The sequence below is a fragment of the Puma concolor genome, chromosome B3 (assembly GCF_028749965.1).
Source record: "Puma concolor isolate L17-30 chromosome B3, mPumCon1.1.hap2, whole genome shotgun sequence".
NCBI lineage: Eukaryota > Metazoa > Chordata > Mammalia > Carnivora > Felidae > Puma > Puma concolor.
Genome location: NC_141672.1, coordinates 61,948,550 through 61,969,948, shown reverse-complemented (window position 1 = coordinate 61,969,948; position 21,399 = coordinate 61,948,550). Strand labels below are relative to the sequence as shown.

The window sequence follows — 21,399 nt, the reverse complement described above, 5'->3', positions numbered from 1 at the left end:
TCCAGTCCAGGAGGGTCTTTGGGACCAGCCACTTCACGCACGGGAAAACAAAGATCGTTCAGTGTGGGGTTAGGGCTTCGAGCCCAACGGCGCTCTTGCAGCTGCTTCTGCTAGGCAGAAACGCGCGGGCTGGGACCGGTAGCGCGGAGGGATCCACAAGAGTCTTCCTTGCTCCTGAGCTGCGGTACGGAGTAGGACGCGCGGCTTGTTGCCGAGCAACGGAGCGCGTTCTTCCTTCCGGTAGGGGCTATCGGAGCCCACCCGGCCGCTCCGCCCCAGGAAGGCCGGTTGGATACACCGCGGCAGTGCCAAACTTCTCGCCACCTGCAGAGGAGCAGGGGCGTCCTCCTCGGCCGGTGAGAGGTGGACCGGGCGCGGGTGACTTACTCTGGGACTCTGGGAAGTAGAGGCTGCGATTTTTGGGCGGAGCTATCGTGTCCCCTTCCGCCTCTATAATCCAAACTAATCTCTGAGAATATCAGGGTAGAAAATAAGGCTGGTGTAGAAGAAGGGATTGGGGGCAGGAATAGGGGTTGGGGTGCTGTCGGGAAGGGTGAAAACCTGGTGGAAGGGAAAGATAGTGACGGCCGGGCTGTAGGGAAAGGAAAAGGAGTGAGGAAGGCAGAAGACTGGGAGGAATCAGAGGGACTGTGGGGAGGGAGGAAGGTTACAGTGGAAGGAATTTAATTTCCAACGCCCTGACCTTTCCTGTGTCCCTTGACAAGGGCTGGTTGTTTTGGACAAACCTTAAGCACCATTAGGTGAACCCCCCCACTGATGTCAACGCGTCTCATTTGGGAATAGTAAGCTGTTTCTTGAGTGTGACCCAAAAACTCTGGTGGGCTGTGGGACACTGTAGGCTTAATGCAAGGATTATCTAGCATCTAAGGCCACAGATCCACAGTGAAACTATGCTGACTGCCACAGCAGGAGTTTAAAGGAGTTCAATAGTTCTTTTAATTATGCAACATTCAAATTTAAGAGTTCAGTAAATTGGTTTTTCCTATTTACAGCTTTATAAAGGTATAATTTATATTTCCTAAACTGCACAGAATGTACAGATAGTAGTTAGTATAATGTATTGCAGTGTAGTGTACAGGTGCACAGTTTGACAGATGTGTATAACCTCTGAAACAATTACTGCAATCAAGATTACCAAACCTCTTTTTTTTTTTTCTCCATATTTGAACTTAAATTCTTTATGACTGAATCTTTTCATTCCTCTGCTCCTTGTTATCCACCCGTGTTCTCAACTGCACCTACATCGCCCAACCAACTACTGGTCTACTATGTGACACCACAGAATAGGTTGCATTTTCTAGAATTTTATATAAATGGAAGCATACAAGGTATACTGTTTTGTGTCTGGCTTCTTTTATGCAGCATAATGGTTTGCCAGGACCTTTGCCTTGATTACTGTACTTTATAGTAAGTTTTGAGATTGGGTAGTGTAGGTCCTCCAGTTTTTTTAAATATCATTTTAACCACTTAAAGTTATTTGAATTTGTACATGCATTTTAGAATCAGCTTGCTATTCTATAAAAAAAGGTCTGCTGGAATTTTGATTGAGATTGCATAGAATCTATACATCTATTTGGGGAGAACTGCCGTTTAAACAATGTTGAGTCTTCTAGTTAACAAACATGGTTTGGAATTTTATGTAGGTCTTTAATTTCTCTTAGCAATGTTTTGAAAAGTTCAGTGTAGGGATTTTGGACATCTTTTGTTAGATTAATTCTCAAGTATTTTATGTCTTTTTGGAAATTATTTTCCCTTTGTTTGATGTTGGCATATTAAAATACAGTTGATTTTGTATGTTAACATATTTTACAATCTTGATAAGTCACTCATTAGCACTAGTAATCGTTTTGTAGATTCTTTGGGATTTTTGACCTAAAAATCACGTCATCTGCAAATAGAAACTGTTTTACTTTTTCCTTTCTAATCGATTCCTTTAATTTCGTTTCCTCGCCATATTGCAATGGCTAGGACCTCCAGCATAATGTTGAATAGATGTGGTCAGAGTTGAGGCACTATTGCCTACTTTTCAATTTCGGTAGGAAAGGAAAAATACGATGTTAAGCTGTAAGGTTTTTGTAAATTCTCTTAATCAGATAGAAGGTGTTCCCTATGAACCATATTTGCCCAGAGTTATTTCTTTATTATTATCATGCATGAGTATTGGATTTTGTCAAATAATTTTCCTCTACCTATTGAAATGATCATATATTTTCTTTTCTTCCATTTTCTGTTAATACTGTGAACTATATTGATTGCCAAATGTTAAATCAATTTTTCAACCGTGGGATAAACTATATGATCAGAATATATTATACTTAAAAATATATTTTTTTGGTATGATGTGCTAATATTTTATTAAAGATTTTTGTGTCTATATTCATGAGGGATATTGGTGACATGACTTTCCTTTTAATAAATGCTTTTCTGGGGCGCCTGGGTGGCGCAGTCGGTTAAGCGTCCGACTTCAGCCAGGTCACGATCACGCGGTCTGTGAGTTCGAGCCCCGCGTCAGGCTCTGGGCTGATGGCTCGGAGCCTGGAGCCTGTTTCCGATTCTGTGTCTCCCTCTCTCTCTGCCCCTCCCCCGTTCATGCTCTGTCTCTCTCTGTCCCAAAAATAAATAAACGTTGAAAAAAAAATTAAAAAAAAAAAATAAATAAATGCTTTTGTGAGGTTTGGTATTATGGTTATGTAAGTGTCAGAAAATAAGTTCCTTCATCCTCTGTTTTCTGAAAATATTTCTGTTATTTCTTTCTTGAGTGTTTGAGAGAACCATCTGTGCCTGGAGGTTTATTTGTGGTAAGATTTTTGGTAATGAGTAAGTTTATTTCATATAGTAATTTTAAGATTTTCTGTTTCTTATGCTAATTTTGGTAAATTGAAATTTTCAAGGATTTGATCATTTTATCTAAGTCGTTGAATTTGTTGATATAAAGTTGTTTATCATATTTTCTTTGATAGTAGTGAAAGGCCTTTTCTATTCTTGATATTGGTGATTTTGTTCTCTCTCATGTATTCTTAAACAGTTTAGGTAGGGGTTTTCAGAATTTTGTTGATGTTATTAAAGAACCAGCTCTTGGTTTTGTTAATTTTCTCAAGTATTTTTCTGATTTATGTCCTTATACTTATATTCTTCTGTTTATTTTGGATATACTTTACTCCTCTTTTTCTAGATTCTAAATGTAGGACCTTAGGTTATTAATTTTAGACCTTTCTTCTTTTTGATTTAAGCATTTAAGCTGTACTTTTCCTTTTGATCACTACTTTAGCTGCCCCTGATACATTTTGATGTTGTATTTTCACTATTATTTAGTCTAAAACATTTTCTAAGATTTAATAATATTTTTTGTATTCCATTTTACTGTCTATTGACTTTTTCATTACATTTCTTTGCATTATTTTAAAAACTATTTCTCCAAGAATTACAGTATACATTCTTAACATTTAACAGTCTAGAGTTAATACTGAACTAGTTCACATAAAATGCAGAACCCTTACAAACATAGTTACCTTACCTACCCCATCCTAGTCTTTTTGGTTCTTGTTATATGTGTTACATCTAGATACAAACCCCCCAACGATACCATGGGATTTTCATACAATTAAATTAAAAAAAAGACTAAAAAAATGGCCTTTTAAACTTACCCAGATATTTGCCAGTTCTGATCTTCATTCAGTCCTGAAGATTCATATTTTCCTCTTGTACAATTTCCCATCAGTCTGAAGAAATTTCTTTAGCATTTCTTATGGTCTGCTGGTAAGTAATTCTTTTAGTTTTCTTGTATCTGATTATGTCTTCAATTTGCCTTCATTTTTAAAAAAATGTTTATTTTTGAGAAAGAGAGAGTGAGTGGGGGAGGGGCAGAGAGAGAGAGAGAGGGAGACAGAGGATCTGAAGCAGGCTCTGTGCTGACACCAGAGAGCCTGATGTGGGGCTTGAACTCACAAATTGTGAGAATATGACCTGAGCCAAAATCAGATGCCTGAGCTACCCATGTCCCCTAGTTTGCCTTCATTTTTTAAAGAATATGCTTGCTAGATATATAATCTGGTGTTGACAGTTCTTTGTTTTCTTTATTTTTAGCATTATAAATCTTTTTTCACTATTTTGGTTTGTTTTTTTGCCTTTAAATTTTTTAAAATTATATATATATATATAGAGAGAGAGAGAGAGAGAGGGGGCAAGAGAGGGAGAGAGAGAGTGCAAGCACGGGAGAAGGGCAGGGGGAGAGAGAGAGAATCCCAAGCAGTCTCCACGCTCAGTGAGGATCCACGATCCTGGGATCATAACCTGAGCTTATATCAAGAGATGGATGTTCAACCCACTAAGCCACCCAGGTGCCCAGTTTCAGTGGTTTTTGATGGGAAGTTTATGGTCATTTGAATTGTTTCCCTATAAGCAATGTTTTTCTCTGTAGGCTCTCAGTATTTTATCTTCGTCTTTGATTTCCAGTAGCTTACATGTGGTTTTCTTTGGTTCTATCCTGCTTGGAATGTGCTGAGTTTCATGATTCCATAAATTTATATATCTCTTCATATTTGAGACATTATTTCTCTTCTTCTTCTTCTTCTTCTTCTTCTTCTTCTTCTTTTTTACAGTTTTAAATGTTTTATTTATTTTTGAGACAGAGAGGGAGAGAGACAGAGCACAAGTGGGGGAGGGGCAGAGAGAGAGGGAGACACAGAATCCGAAGCCGGCTCCAGGCTCTGAGCTGTCAGCACAGAGCCCAACGCGGGGCTGGAAGTCACAAACTGCGAGATCATGACCTGAGCTGAAGTAGGACGCTTGACTAAATCACGCAGGCGCCCCAAGACATTATTTCTTTAGGTATTTTTTCCATCCCATTTTCCCCTCTCCTTTTGTGATACTGCTTACCTATATGTTATAGCTGGTGATACTGCTTCACAAGGCTCTAAGGCTGTTCCCCATGCCACTTCCCCCAGATTTTTTCTTTCTCTTTTAAATGCTGGATAATTTCTGTTGATTTATCTTGCAATTCACTGACATCTCCATTTTGTTAGCCAAATTTTTATTGAAAGAATTATATTTTTCAGAGATAAAATTTCTATTTATTTTCATTTCTAAGATTTTCTATCTTTTTATTCATCTTTAGTATACCTCCCTTTACTTCACTGAGCATAGTTATAATATTTGCCTTAAAGTCCTCATTTAATAATTTCAACTTCTGTGTCATCTCTGGACTAACATCTGTGCCCTTGAGAATGAGTCACATTTTCCTGGATCTTTTTATGCCGAGGACTTTTTAAATTATATCCTGGATATTGTTAATATTTTATTGTGTGGATTCTGGGTTCTGTTTTATGCCTTTGAAGAATGTTGATGTTTTTCATTTGGCAGGCAATTCACCAGGTTGCACTCACTGTAAGCTCTATCTTACTCTTTGTGATTGGAAGTTAAGTTCAGCTAAATCTCACGTCAGCTCTTTAAGCCTTTGTTGTGTTGCTTTGAGTTTGTTCCACATATGCACAGTTCAGAGGTCAGTCTAGACTTGGATGGGGTTTAGACACAGAATTAGGGGATTACCTTCTCTGGCTTTCTCTCCTTTGGGATTTTTTTTCCCTTTCCCTTCAGTGGTGGTTGTTGCCAGGGCTCTTTTCTCTGATTCTTCTGGCCATAATGATGAAGGGCTTTCTATCAAAGTTTTTGCCACCTGCACTATGCCATTTTACAGTATGGATGGCATTTAGGGAAAGGCCACAATAACTTGGAAACTTACCTCTAGGCCAGTGTTTCCACAAATTTCTACTCTGCTCCCCAGTCCTACTTTTGTTTACTTGTAAGAATCCTCAGGTACTTGTTTTTTTATATTTTTCCCAGAGTTTATCAACTCTGTTATTAGTAGGGGATTTTCTGTGGATGTAGATGTGGAACTCCAATAAATTGCTTTTGAAATTGAGACCATGCAACATTTCATATGTCAAAAGCATTATGATAATAATACAACTCTTTTGTTTTCCTATTTTGGCTATTTAAGCAAATTTGATGAAGGAAGTTCAGGAAAGAAAGACAGAACATGGGAGAAGAAAAAGGCAGGGAGAATGTTTTGTTGTTCCATTCCCTGTTCCGTATTTATGTTTGTGTGTATATATGTATATCACAAAGGCTATGGGCATATTCTAGGTACTAGTTATAACAGTAGAGTAAGTTTTTCAGAGACATTGAAATTTCTATAGGCTTCTGAATAGTTTAGAGAAAAAGCTTTTTGTGAGCTCGTCTCTATTTCCTGTATCATTTTTAACCAGCACAATATAAGTGTGAGTTACCATTATTGATATTATTAAGATTCAGGGCAGCAAAACAAATATTATAGAAAGTTTCAAAAATAGAAAAAATACCATTATCTTATTTTCTTAGCAAATTTGTTAAAATAATTGTATATTTTCTATTAAGCTTTTTCATAAATTATAATCAATGCATAAACAGATCTCACTTCTACCACTGATACTTCAAAATCAAATAATTATTTTCAGAATATTTTTATTTTCCTTGCAATGTGAAGATTTTACCAGATATGATAGACTGTCCTTGGACTTAGATGTTTCTCTGACGTTGTATATTGGAAGTTGATATTGATATGAAATTTAGGAAGTGAATTGTGATAATATTTGGCCATGGACCCAAGAGAACCTAAATCTTGCCCTTAATGTGTCACTCCTCCCACTGAGGTATCCATGACCATGTGTAGAAGAGGTCAAGGCCTCCGCATAAGCAGCTGGTGCTTTGGCTCTATTCTTAATATAATAATCTGATGAACTAGGTCTAACATATGAAAGATTCCTTTCCCTGTGTGAGGTGGTTCCATGTAGCTTAGAACCAAGTTATCTGGTGGTCTGCTCTGTTTATTTCTACCTTATTTTAAGTCTAGAGCAGAGTATGGATCTTCTGTTCCGATAGGAAGAATGGCCATACCTGCAAGAATTGGATAGCAACCTGTCCCAGAGTCCAGAGAATTCACTAGTTAGTTCTCTTTGGGCCTTTAGCCTTTTTTGGCTGGAGAGCTTTCTCATGTCTGATCATACCTTTGGTTGAGGAAAAAAGGCTGGCTCTTGGTCTTTCTGACTCCCTCACTGAACTTCCTGGGAGAGGAAGAAGAAAAAGGCTCAGAGCTCCAATAATTGGGAAAGAAACAGTAAAATTACTGCTCAGGTTGCAAAGATTTCAAGCACATTCTGTCCATCTTAAAATGTAAGGTAAATTTAACCTGGATTGTGAGCAGCAGGCTTGACACCGTATGTAAATTAATACTTTGTTTTTTGGGGACAGCTACATTATTTTTCCTTGAGAATCTCCAAACCAGAACTAGTCTCTTTCAATAAATTGCTTACCAAGAAAAAGAGAACCTGTTATTTTCCCATGAGATTGGATGTTTAAAAGTTATTTCACATATTTTGTAATGTTGAGGGGTGGGTGAGAAGAAGAAAGGCACCAAGTTTTGATGGACTGGCCCTTTTAGCATTGTGATACCACCTACCTTGAAAATACAATAGAAGTTACTGTCAAATTAGAAGTTCTATATCCTATTGGTTTATTTTTACACTTGAAGAGCAACTTTCCTATGAAGAATTCAAGGAAATGTACTGAGAAATGTTAAACAATGAACACTTGATAAACTTCAATAGTAAACCAAGGGCCTGAGAGAAGTTGGGAAGGGAATACAAAACAGGAACTAAGAAACAAAAGGGAAGTGCATTGGGAGAGTCAAGTCAGATTCTCATCAGGTATTAATGTGCTTCTGTTCTGTGCTCTCTTCTAGTTACTGCCTTTCAGTCTTTTGTAGGAAGAAATGCAGATGGTGTCAGTGTGAGCATATTACCACCTGTGCAAACAATAATAGCCAAAACACTATGAGGAGGATTATGCAGCATTTTTTAAAAAGAGAAACTTCCTTAAGGGTTTTAGAAATCATTTCTAATATTCATATACTATAGGACAGGAAAGAGGCAACAGCATATTGTTTTCACTTTTTCTTTCTTTTAAAAAATTTTAAAAGTTTATTAATTTATTTTGAGAGAAAAAGAGAGAGGGAGAATCCCAAGCAGGCTCCGCACTGACAGGTCCGTGGGGCGGATCTCACAAACTGTGGGATCATGATCTGAGCTGAAATCAAGAGCTGGACACTTAATTGACTGAGCCACCCAGGTGCCCCTATTTTCATTTTTTAATGTGAAATCTGGTTATGGATAGAGCTGAACCGTTCGAGGTCTAGGCATTGGTGGAGACGGGTAGAGAAAGAAAGCCTGTTGATGAGGTGAGCCCTCTGCCATGTAACAGGGTCTTCTGATTGAGAATCAACAGCGGATATTAGAGATTAAAAGCAACATGACTATATTTAGAGGCTAGATAGGATGTTTTGTTCATATTGCCCATAATACATGGCAAATGAAGAAATCTAATTATAAAGATAATGTTTTTATGAATTAATGTAAGCCCAATCAAGAAGGTGGATAAGATGATAAGCAAAGAAATGCAGGGGCAGCTGGGTGGCTCAGTTAAGAGGCCAACTTGGGCTCAGATCATGATCTCACAGTTTGTGAGTTCAAGCCCTGCGTCGGGCTCTGTGCTGACAGCCCAGAGCCTGGAGCCTACTGTGGAGTCTGTGTCTCCCTCCTCTCTCTCTCTCTGTCTCTCTCTCTCTCTCTCTCTCTTTCCCTCCCTCCCTCTCTCTGCCCCTTCCCTGCTTGTGCTTTCTCTCTCTGAAAAATAAATAAATAAAAACATAAAAAAAAGAAATGCAAAGTAAAATAAGAAAATATTTTCTACATTTAGTCTTAAATCCATCTTATTTTGGTACATGGCTTAAAATGAGATATAATCCCCCCCAATAATCAACCAGTTGCCTCAGCACAATTCATTGAATAACTCTTTTCTTGACAATTTAATGCTGTCTTTACACTATAACTCATACTGTTTTTAATTCTTTTGCTCAGTCTACCTGATGATTCTAGCAGTCGTAGTTCAGTTTTAATTCTTATATCTGTATAAGTTTTAATTGTCTTGTTAGAAAAGTGCTCCCTCATTTCTCTTTTTCAAAACTTTGCCTGTCTATCCTGTTTGTTATTTCAAATGAACCCAGAATTATTTTTCAGATTTCAAAAATATAATTTTTAGATTTTGATTGTGATGGCATTAAACCAATACAGTATTTTGGGAAGATCTGATATAATTATAATATTTGATTTTTTCACCAAGGGACAGTAACTGTCTATTTAGTAGAATCTTTCTTCTGTGTCCTTTAGTAAAAATTTAAAAATGTATTCATGCAGTTTCAGCACATTTCTTGTTATGTTCATTGCTAGATACTCTTTTAAAAAAACACAAATGAAATTTTATCACTATGTTTTTAAAGGATCATTTTGGTATAAAGGAAGTTAATTGGGTTTTGTATAAAATTTAAAAAAGTTTAAATGCCTTGCAGAAATCTACTGTAATTCTAAATAGTTCTTTGATGTTTAGATCTTCCAGGTAGACAATCATATTTGCAAATAATGATGATATTCCAGAGATGTTTCTGCTTTAGTACTTTTTTCCCAAAGAGTCTTGGCCTTAGGCAAATTAAAACAAATTAGTTTTTTCAATTCATTTTTTTCTGCTTTTGTTTTCATTATTATTATTATTTCATCATTTCGTATTTTACCCTTGTTTCTTAAAACTCTCCTCTTGTTGGCTTCTGTGAACTTTGGTCTCCCCATTTTCCTCTCTGTTGCTCCTGCTCATCCCACCTCCCACAGATGCGTGTGCCCCAGAGTCTGTCGTTGGGCCCTTTTCTGTTTACACTTCTTGTTAGCCTGGCTTTTGTTAATGACCTCAGAGCTCTCAGGATCTGAAAATCCACTTATGATCATACATGAACTGGCCCTGTTGAATAGCAGGGTTTTTTTTTTTTTTTAATTGTGATAATAAATACACGTAACATAAAATTTACCATCTTAACCATCTTTAAGTGTACAAGTTACTGAATAGCAGAAGCTTTATTATGTACTTGGCTATGACCCAGACTTCATCAAGATGATTCAAAGTTCTTATTTTAGGAAGGATCTTTAATTGCTCCTATTTATTCCTTCTCATTGGCTAGATCCCATCAGTTTTACCTTGTTATGTCTCTCTTTTCACGCTGCTAGCTACCAAGGCCAGGCCTTATGCTCAAGCTGTGCAGGTTCTTATTTGCCTCTCTCCCTTTATTATTTCTCTCACTCAGTATTGCCCAAGCAGCAGATCCTATCAAGCCACTTTTCTGTTAAAAGTTTTTGAATGGTTTTCAGTAGCCAACAGAAGTACAAACACTTGGCATTCAAGGCCTCATGATCCTGCTACAGGCTACCTTGTGGCTGATCGCCTCTCTTCCTTCATACAGTCCACTGTAGTTCAGGAGACATATTGAGGGAAATGGGCTGGGTATGGGATGGAGACACTCAGGACCAGTTAGTTGGAGAAGGAAGAGGAAACTGCCATCTTTCCTCAGGAGTAGGGATTTGGACCGTGCACTGCCAGAGTCTTCATTCCCTACCCCCCACCCCTTCACTCCAAACTGCAAATCTGGAATTTCATATGAAAATCTCTCAACTTAAAATTGTTGGTACAAATTAATAATTTTGAAAAACTTGGAGCAATTGAAAAATATGTTTGTGGGCTAGATCCATGCCTCAGTTGATGACCTCTGTTCTTTCTTAGCAGGGTTTCTTTATTTTTTTTTAATTTTTTTTATTTTTTTTAAATTTTTTTTTCAACGTTTATTTATTTTGGGGACAGAGAGAGACAGAGCATGAACGGGGGAGGGGCAGAGAGAGAGGGAGACACAGAATCGGAAACAGGCTCCAGGCTCTGAGCCATCAGCCCAGAGCCCGACGCGGGGCTCGAACTCACGGAGCGCGAGATCGTGACCTGGCTGAAGTCGGACGCTGGACGCTTAACCGACTGCGCCACCCAGGCGCCCCAGCAGGGTTTCTTTAGATGCCTGTCTCCCTTGTCTGGAATTGGGACATTATATTAGAGTCTAAATAACTGTTAAAATAAATCCAATAGGCATTTCAGAAATTCCACTGTAAAAAAGTTAACTGCTCTAAAGGTTTTTCATGGTTCCTTTGAAAAGGCCAATAGTTGGATTTAAAATGATATAAACCAATACTGCCCACTTGTGCCTCTGGAGCACAGCAAGTATTCTACCATGAGAGGGTTTTTGAGCTGGTCTTGCATATATCAACGTGAGTTTTGTTATATAGTCATACAATAGGGTCATGCTATATACATATATATATATACACACACACACACACATATATATATATATATACACACATATATATATATATGATACAATATATTGTTATTTCACAGGACAGATTAGTCAAGATGTCTGCAATTTCAAAGCATTTTGGATTGAAATACAAAGAAGAATCATACATCTTTAAAGAGGTTGAGAAGATTCGCCAGGAAACTAAAAAGGACTTTCTCCGATTCAAGCAGAAGTTGGCCTCCAAGCCGGCTGTGGATGAAGGCCCAGTGTTGGGCCTCCAGGCCCCCGGCCCTGCGCATCCCGGGGAGAAGGGCAGCGCTTCCTGCGCTGGACCCCCAAAGCCATCAGGGTCCCCTCGAGCTAAAAGCCCTACGACCCCCGCTGCGGCCCTCCCGCAGCAGGCGCCCCGAGGCGCAGCGCGGCCCCCGGGCCCCAGCGAGGCGGCCACTCCCGGGAAGACCCGGCCGTTTCGCCCCCAGGACTTCTATTTGCGGAGCTCCGCGTTCCTCCGGCACCGGCCCCAGAAGAAGCCGCCGGTCATCGCCTCTAGGGCCGGCACGTCCAGACCGGTGGTCCTGATGCCGCCGCCCGCGCCCAGGGAGAGGCCCGGGCCGCGCCGGGGCCCAAGGAGCCCGCGGCCCACGGCCTCCAAGCTCGTCCTGCACCCGGCCCCAGAGGGCGACGCGAAACGGGAGACCGCTCCGCTCGCAGAGGCCCTCTTGGCCAAGCCGAGGAAGGGCAGCTCTATTTCCAGCCAGGAGGACGACGCGGAGGCGTGCAGCCGGCTGTGGAGAGCCAGGAGTCGCACCCCGTCCTTGGGTGAGGGCTCCGTCAGCCTGCCGCGGGAAGGCGCGCGGCCAGTGTCCAAAAGCCAGCGGGAGAGGATCGCGCCCAGCCATTCGCTGGAGGCCCCGCAGCAGGTGCGAGTGATCCCGACGTGCATTGAGGAGGTCATCGCCTCACTGCAGTCTGAGGCCCAGCTGGCCTCCGACCGGACCATCAAAGAGCTCATACAGAGTGTCCTCGGCCAGCACTACGACATGAAAATGGAAGTAGGTAAACCAGCCGTAGGGTAGTATTTCTTCTGGGTAAATGCTGCTTCAGGAGATGTTCATTATAGATTTAAGTGCGTGTGGTGTGGTATAAGCAAGACAAGCTAGACTAAACACTGGGGTGTTATGCAAGTGCTTTGAATTTCGAATTTGAGTTTTTTAATATTTCATTGCGGGAGGGTACAGTCTTTTCAGTGGGAGAAATTGAGAGGTTATGTCAAAAATTAGTTCAAAGATTAGCTGTAGACCTGAGTAATACATCACTGGTAACCTTTCAAAGTCTTTGTGATTATTTAGTATTGAAATAACAGATGTTTTATATGAAAAACTCAGGCTTTTTCTGTTACGGCTTAGCATTAGCAGTGAATGTTTATCCAGAGCACATCGATGTATTACTACTAAGAAGTTGACTTAGTAAGAATTCTGTGTTGTTTTTTTTAGTGACAATCACTCCCTTAAAATATTTTTAAAAATTTACTAGCCAATTAAAGAGATTATTAGTGATTCTTGTGTGCCAGGCAAAAGGAGACAGAGTTTGTGTGCATTTTGCCTTGACAACCTCATCAGGTGGATACCCATAAGAGCCCCATTTTACATAAGAGGCTTCCTAGCTTTAGTGATGTTAAAGGACTGTCTCAGTTGTCCCAAACTAAGGAATGGCAGAGCTGGGATTCTACCCCAGGTGGTCACACCCCAGACACTGGACTCGAAGCATGCAAGAACTGTCCGTTTGTTGATTGTGATATGTCCCCAGGAGGGAGCAAAGCCAAATAGGGTCATGGGTTAAGATATTTTGTCCATTATATAGACTTTACTCTGGCAGAGACATTCAAAGCAAAAATAATAACAAGGGAATCTGAGTCCCACAGAAAGACAGAGAGGAGTGGGAGGGAGGGAAGGGGGGGGAGTGGAGGGGAGGGGATGAAAAAAGAAAAAAGAGACTTTTTTTTTTTTTTTTTTTGAGAATGGCAATGAGGATGACTGTAAGAGGGAAGAAGATTCCGTTACTGCCCTTGGCTGCAGTGCCAGACCTGTTATTTGTACACAGAATACTGCTGCCACATTGTGTCTTTAAAATAGTTTCAGTACCAAAATACACTCTGGCTGTCATTTAAGGAATGTGATCATAAAGCCTATTAGGGAACAAAAACATGTAAGGACAAGAGTCCTCAGTGTCGTCTTTGACCTAACATTTGTCAGCAGAGTAGGACAAATGTTTTCAACTAAGACCCACACCTCCTCACAGTTACTCAACAAGATCAGCGTGGCTGGTTGGGGATTTCTAATTGGGTTTTGTGTGGGTCTCACAGAAAAAAGAATCAGGGATGTGCACTGGAGAACCTTAAGAAAAGACAAAAAAGTTCTCAGTGTCTGCCCCCGTAAGAAGTAACTCTGTGACGTTAGTCAAGGTACTTGACATAAAGAGGGGCCCATATTAGAAACTGGCTCTGAGGTCCCGTACAGTTGGGAAAAGTTACTTTCAGGCCATAAGATAGAGTACACTTTGAAGGGTTCAAATAGAATAAAATATAAGAAGAAAGAGTATCAAATGATGAATGAATACTGGGACGGTGAGTTCTGTTCTTTGTGGTATTCCATTTGTCTTGTGTATCCTTTTTTGGTGCTTTCAGTTACCTGAATTGTTTAATGTAGGAGAGTGGCCTGGAGCATCAGAGTTCAGGAGCAAGGGGTGCTGACACTGTGTTATAGGACTTAGCCAGTAGCAAGTGCCCCAGTCTCATCCCTGCTTTCCATTACATTGATTTTAGTGCTTTTGTGATTTTTTCAGTGCTTTAGCGATTTCATTCTTGCTTTTGAAGTTTTGCCTTTCCACGCAAATGATTCCAGAAGACAGAGCCTTGCATTATTTTGAATCAAAGTGCTTTCAAAAGTTTTATTAGGGTGAGAAATGGCTGTGGCTGGTTACGTAGGTGATGGATAGTAATAACAATGCAAGTGTAAAAGTGATGTCTAAATTCTGATTTTAAAAATTCATAAGATTAGAATAAGGACATTTGTTTTAAACATTTGTAATTTATGTAAACAACATACTTTCGAGGATGAGCAAGGAATATGGTTCTTCGCTTTAGACATCTTAATTTGGAGTCACACAGCAATTCTCAGAGGGAAAGCCAGAGGAAAAGACAGTCTTGGCAGAGTGTGTTGTCTCTGTTTAGAGCTTGGGCAAGGCCATTCCACACCTAGCATTCAGAGTTTCACAATTACATAGGCCAAAAGTTGCACAGAATACCTGAAGATTCACTTAGCTGTCAAGTTTTCTCATCCTTGGCACTAGTGACATTTTGGAGTAAATAATTCTTTGTTGTGGGTGGCTGTTCTGTGAATTGTAGGTTGTTAAGGATTATCCCTGGCTTCTACCCACTAGATGCCAGTAGCACAATCCTCTTGCTTCCCTTCCTCATCCCCTGCCCAAGTCATGACAGTCATAGTATCTACATATTGCCAAATGAGACCCTGGAGAGTAGGGCACCATGCCTCCCACGTTGAGAACCACTGGCCTAAACAGTATGTATACACCATTGTAGGAGGAATAGCAATGTTATATGGCCCTGTGTTTGTTTTACTGAGGCGTCAATCACTCACAACATACATTCTAATTATATGAGACTGGAGTTCAGAGACTACCTTCTGGACATTAATTGAGAATGAAGGAGCCAGCCCATCCTTGCTTCTTTCATGTATAGTTGCTTTTTGCCACAAAGCACAAAGAAAAATGGCTTCACATGACCTAGGTAAGAAAGAATTCATGTTCCAAGATCTTTTATGAACAAATTATGTGTAGCTCACAAATGTTATATCATAAAATCTATGCCTACTTCCGCTTCAGGGAAGATGAAATAGATGTACTTTCTCCTATTTCTTCTGTACAACTAAGTGCACTAGGTATAAGACAAACATGAGAATACTCCAAAAGGTGGAGAGAGGAAGACAGACTGGCTAGGAACTTCGGGTTCTGAGGAATCACATAGTGATGCTTTCTAGGGCTTTCTTTTTGCCTTATATCCTCCAGACTTGGATATAAGGATGCTGGCAAAATAGGAATGCCAGTGGATGCAGTAAAAGCTCCAGCAAAAGCCAGCTCTCGTTAGCCAAGGGATCAAGAAAGGGGCAGCCTAGAAAGACATAACTTTTAGACAATAACTGTGCTCCTCTAGCCAGAAACAGCAGAAAAAAAGCCTATGACCCCATCCCCACCTATACCAGCCAAGGCTGAATGGGGATCCTGGCCTTTCAATCTCACTAAGCTATAACAAGTTACCCCAACTTTTCTCCCCACTGAGGTGGTGTCAGTGGAAAGTCAGGACTTTGAACACTGCTCTGCAGTGAAGAGGCTGCCCTCTCCACTTTCCCTGTATCACTGGGGCCATATGGGGAACAGTCATGAGATACCCCTATCCCTTATAACTAGAATGGTATCAGCAGAGGCCTAGTGGGAGCCAGAACTCCTACTCCCACCCAGCAATAATAAGGAAGCCTGCACCCCTGGTGTCAACAGAGACCAAGTTGGAACCTGTGCCCTCCCCAACAACACCTACTAGAACAATGCCATAGGAAGCCAGCTAAAATAGGAAGTTTAAATGAGATCCAGAGTCTCAGAACACATACCCAAATGTCCAAGTTTCAGTAGAAAATCACTTGTCATACTAAGAACCAGGATTATCTTGACTTGAAAGAAAAAAAGATAACAGATGCCAGCACTGAAATAACAGAGATGTTAGAATAAAGTGGCCCTCCAAAAAGAAGGCTTCAGTGAGTAAATATGAGCACATTTGAAAAAATGAAAAAGTAGAAAGAGTTGACAGAGAAATAGAAAGTCTCATTAAAGAAATCAAAGATGTAAAGAGGAACCAAAGGAAAATTTTAGAACTGGAAACACAATAACTGAAATAAAGCCCCAGTTGATAGCTAAACAACTGAATGGAGAGGACAGAGGAAAGAATCAGTGAATTTGAAGGTGGAACAATCAACTTACTCAATCTGAACAACAGAGAGACAATAGACTGAGAAGAAAGTGTATTTAACTTCAGGACCTATGAGACTATCACAAATGATCTAACTTTATGTCATCAAGGTCCTGGAAACCGAGTAACCCCCAAACCAAAGAAACCCAAAGGACACACCAAAATATAATTGTCAAACTTCTGAAAATGAAAAAAAACAATAGGGGCACCTGGGTGGCTCAGTCGGTTGAATGTCCAACTTTGGCTCAGATCCTGATCTCGCGGTCCATGAGTTTGAGCCCCGTGTTGGGCTCTGTGCTGACAGCTCAGAGCCTGGAGCCTGCTTCATATTCTGTGTCTCCCTCTCTCTCTGCCCCTCCCTGACTCATGATCTGTCTGTCTGTCTCTCTCTCTGTCAAAAAAAAAAAAAAAAAAACATTAAAAAAACCAATAAAACCTTTAAAGCAGTGAGAGAGAAACAAGTGTTACCTATACAGGAAAACAACTTGAATGACAATTGATTACTTGTTAGAAATCATGGAGGCCAGAAGGAATGGGCGCAATATTTTTCAAGTTCTGAAAGCAAAGCATTGTGTACCCAGAATTCTATGTCCAGTGAAATTATTCTTCCTGAATTGAAGGGGAAATCAAGGCATTCTCAGAGAATTTGTCACTAGCTGTCCTACCCTACAGAATGGCTAAAAAAGTTCTCTAAACAGAAAGGAAATGATTAGAAAAAAGGACACCAGGAGGGAAGAACACAATAAACAAAAAATGTGGCTAAATACAACAGACTTGCCTTCTCCTCTGTTTGATATTTCATGCTAAACATTAGACAGGCTCTACACTGTCTAATGTGATTCTAAATGTATGTAGAGGAAATTTAATTTAATGTAAGACAATTATAAATAGGAGATGGTAAAAAGACATAAAAAGAGGTAAAGTTTCTATGCTTCACTCTAATTGACAATATCAGTAGACTTGGTATATATAAGTTACGTATATATAACATAATGCCTAGGATAGTGACTAAAAAAACCATACAAGCAGATTCACTCAAAAAACACTATAGATAAATCACAATAGAATTATAAAATCTGTTAACTCATAGGAAGGCTGGTAAAAAACAGAGAAACAAAAACAGAAAAAAAGAAAACAAAAAATAAACTGACAGCTTCAAATTCTAACATATTAATAACTACATTAAATATAAATGGATTAAGTACACCAATTGAAAGACAGAGATTGGCAAGTAATTAAATACATAACCAAACTATATTTTGTCTACAAGAGACTTACTTCTGATATAATGATATAGGTAGATTGAAAATAAAAGATGAAAAAAACATATCATGCACACATTAACTAAAAGAAATCAGGAGTGGCTATATTAAGTTCAGATAAAGTGGACTTCAGAACAGAGAAAATTACCAGAGACATAGAGGGGATTCCAGTATGGTAAAAGGGCCAATTCACCAAGAAAAGAAAGCAATCCTAAATGTGTATGCACCAAATAACAGAGCTGAAAGACAGATAAAAACTGAAAGGAGAAATAGGAAAATCTACAATTATAGTTGAAGACTTCAACATCCCTCTTTTAACAACTAATAGAAAAATTAGACAGAAATTCCCCGAGAAGAGCTCAACAATACCATCAACTTTCAGAATCTAATTGATGTTCATATAACACTGCACCCAACAATAACAAAATACATATTCTTGTCAATTGCCCATGGAACATATACTAAGACCATATCTTGACCATAGACGTGAACTTCAATAAACTTAAAAGAATTGAAATCATACAGAGTGTTATTCTCTGACCATAATGGAATAAAACTAACAATTAATACCAGAACGATAATAGGAAAATCTCCAAACGCTTGGAAGCTAAACAATGCAGTTTTTGTTAATGTTTATTTATTTTTGAGAGGGAGAGAAAGACAGAGTGTGAGCAGGGGAGGGGCAGAGAGAGAAGGAGACACAGAATCTGAAGCAAGCTCCAGGCTATGAGCTGTTGGCACAGAGCCGGATGCAGGGCTCAAACTCATGAAGGGCAAGATCATGACCTGAGCCAAAGTTGGACCTCAACCAACTGAGCCACCCAGGTGCCCCAACAATGCAGTTTTAAATAATCCATGGATCAATAAGGAAGTCTCAGGGAAAAAAGACATTGAACCAAGTTTAAAAATACATGTGAAAATTTGTGGGGTACAGGCAAAGCAGTACATTCATCCACAGAAATGAAAACTTACATTCAAACAAAAACCTGAGATGAATGTTCATAGCAGATTTTATTATTTAATAATCCAAACTAGAAAGAACCCAGATGTCCTTCATGGGGTAAATAGATACATTAATCAGCAATAAAAAGAAAGATACCTACAACAACTTGGATGAATCTCCAGAAAATTATGCTGAGGCAAGCAACAGCAACAACAGCAACAATAACAAACTCCCTGAAAAACAGCAACAACAACAGAAACAATAACAAACTTCCCAACAAATAAATAAAAACCACCACCAAAAAAAAAAAAAAACAAAAAAAAACAAAAAAACAACCCAGAAGAAACAATCTCTAAACATTAGAGACTGTATAATTACATTTATACAACATTCTTAGAAGGACAAAACTATAGGAATGGAGAACAGATTTGTGGTTGCAAGGGGTTAAGGACAGGCTTAGGGTGAGGTAGGGTGGGAAGAAGTCAGTGTGGCTTTAGAAAGGTAGCATGAGAAATCCTTGTGGTGATGGGAATGTTTGTATCGACTGTAGCAGTGCCAGTGTTCTGGTTGTGATATTGTGTTATAGTTTTGCACATATTACCATTGGGGGAAAGGGGTAAAGAGTACAAAGGATATTTCTGTATTATTTGGTACAAGTGAATATGAGTCTACAGTTATCTCAAAATAAAAACTGAAATGTTATCAGAGTCTATAGGCTTCTTTTTATAAGTTGTAAGAAGAGACACAAGGAAACAATATATTCTCTTCTAAGTCCTCCTTAGCTCCCCATAGTAACCAATGCTTATTGTTGTTTATTCTTCTACACTTATCTTAATATTTTAGTACAAACGTGCATACATACATGCACACATAAACAGGGGTTTCTCTTCATAAAAATAGGAATATATGGTGTACATTATTCTGCAACTTACTTTTTGACATATTTCAATATGTACAGCTTCTATTTTTTTCCTTTAAATAGCTGCTTATTATTTCATAATATTTAAACATTTCCTTGGCTCTTTGCTTTTCAAATTTCACTTTTCCTATCCTAGGAATAAATTTTTGTTCATTGGAGGTATAAATTAGGGAACCTACCTGGATCTGGGCCAAGAAAAACAATTTATATTGTTTGGATGACATAATACAATTGGGAGGGACTAGTTTGGACAGATCTTTTCTATTCACAATGATAGACACACTTATTACATCTTTCTCTTACACATTCCCTTTGTGCAGTACTTTGTTGTCCTCATAGAACGGGCTTAGGCTAGTACAAATGATATAATGATTTCTTGATTTACACCTCTGAAGTTTTAAATCTCTCAGATTTGGGTGCTTTCAACAAATACCAAATACTTATATATTTAATTTACATTCATTTTTAGAAGATGGAAAATATTATATTAGTTTTTGAAGGAAAATTACTGTTTCTTTAGTCAGTTTGATTGTAGCAATGATTTTGAACCGAGTTGGAAGTTGTTCCTTCAAAATAAACTTATTCTTTTGGATACAAATGCAGTTTATTTTCCATGAGGATTTTCTTTCAAGATTGAAATACTAAGTTATTTGAAAAATGAAATGCTAATTTAGTGTAGAACTCAGATGTGTTTTTTTCTGATTCTTAGCACAGATGCTGCACAGTAATAATTTTTCTTTTGCTTGTTTGTATGGTAACGTACCTCAATTTAAACTCTACAGGACAAATGCATTTTAATCTTGATCCATTTTCACATATACCAGGGTTTAAGTACTATGAGGAGAAGTGAAGAAACATGTTGGCAAAATAATTGCCTTTTCTGACTGTTTCAGGTACAATTATTTGGATATTTATGATAAAAGCATTTCCCCTCTGTGGATTGTTATTTCAACACATAGCGCAATTTAAATTTTGATTTCCTGATGTAGACGTTTTTAGATGCTTTAAAATTTTAAGGACTGGTCCAAGGGCTTAGACTTTCTTTCTGTAAGAGATGAAGTGGGCATTATCTGAGAAGTTGCATACTTAAAATCCAGCACTATTTGCCACCTTAACATTGTATGGTTTTAGTCCACTTTAGGGGTAATTTTTGTGATTTCTTCAAGTCATGATTTTCATCTATTTTGTGTAAAGTGAGAGGAGAGACTTTATACAATTTAAAACAGTTTTTTGAAATTGAGGGCCTAGAGTAATATGGCCGCCTTGACAGCAAATTGAAATACCGGAATATCCTAGTTGGGTTACATGTTGACTTATTGTACATGGAAACCATTTATTTTTATTGCTGAAAAGCATAGTATTTGATTGTGATTTAAGTCTCTTATTCTGTAGCTGTAAACAGCCTGAAGCTAGGCAGCTGTATTCTTTACAATTCTTGTTTTAAAGCATAATAGGTAAACATTGAATTTTAAGGATGGGTAGATAAACAGTTTTGACAGTAAAATCAAAATCTCAAGAACCAGCAAACCACAATCATGTCTGAACATCTCTCATCCCAAATCCAGGCAGCCTAATAGACTGTGCGGCACATTATCTAGTTGTACTGAATATGTATTTCATTTTGGGGGCATATTATTTTACAGGTACCTGGTTTCCCTAGTCCACTGCAAAATGCACTGAATCCTGGTCTCACCATAGTGGAAAAGAATGACTTGACAAAATCTGTCATATTTCTTATCTCTATGAGTTTTTATAAAGCACAGTACAGAAAGGTTAAATTTTTAGTCTATTGTATTGAAACTAAAATATATATATAACATCTAAATTACTGAATATAGTCTCATTTAATAAATTTTTTTTACATATTTTACTTTGTGTTTTTATTATATGGAAAGGAACTGTTAGAGTCTCGGTGATAAATTTTTCCATAGTTTTTCCTTACTCTCATTTTTCACTGGAATAGTGCCT

General features: G+C 38.6%; 1 protein-coding gene across 2 annotated transcripts in view; it reads left to right on the top strand.

Moving 5' to 3' along the window:
* The first annotated feature begins 232 nt into the window (after nucleotides 1-232).
* Nucleotides 233-21,399, top strand: part of TTC6 (tetratricopeptide repeat domain 6) — a 204,452-nt gene continuing 183,285 nt past the window's right edge. For both annotated transcript variants that reach the window (XM_086709888.1, XM_086709887.1), the window contains exons 1-2: nucleotides 233-356; nucleotides 11,374-12,324. In XM_086709888.1, coding sequence (XP_086566014.1) covers nucleotides 11,389-12,324 — 936 coding nt within the window. In that variant the 5' untranslated portion in view covers nucleotides 233-356; nucleotides 11,374-11,388. The remainder of the gene's footprint in view (nucleotides 357-11,373; nucleotides 12,325-21,399) is intronic.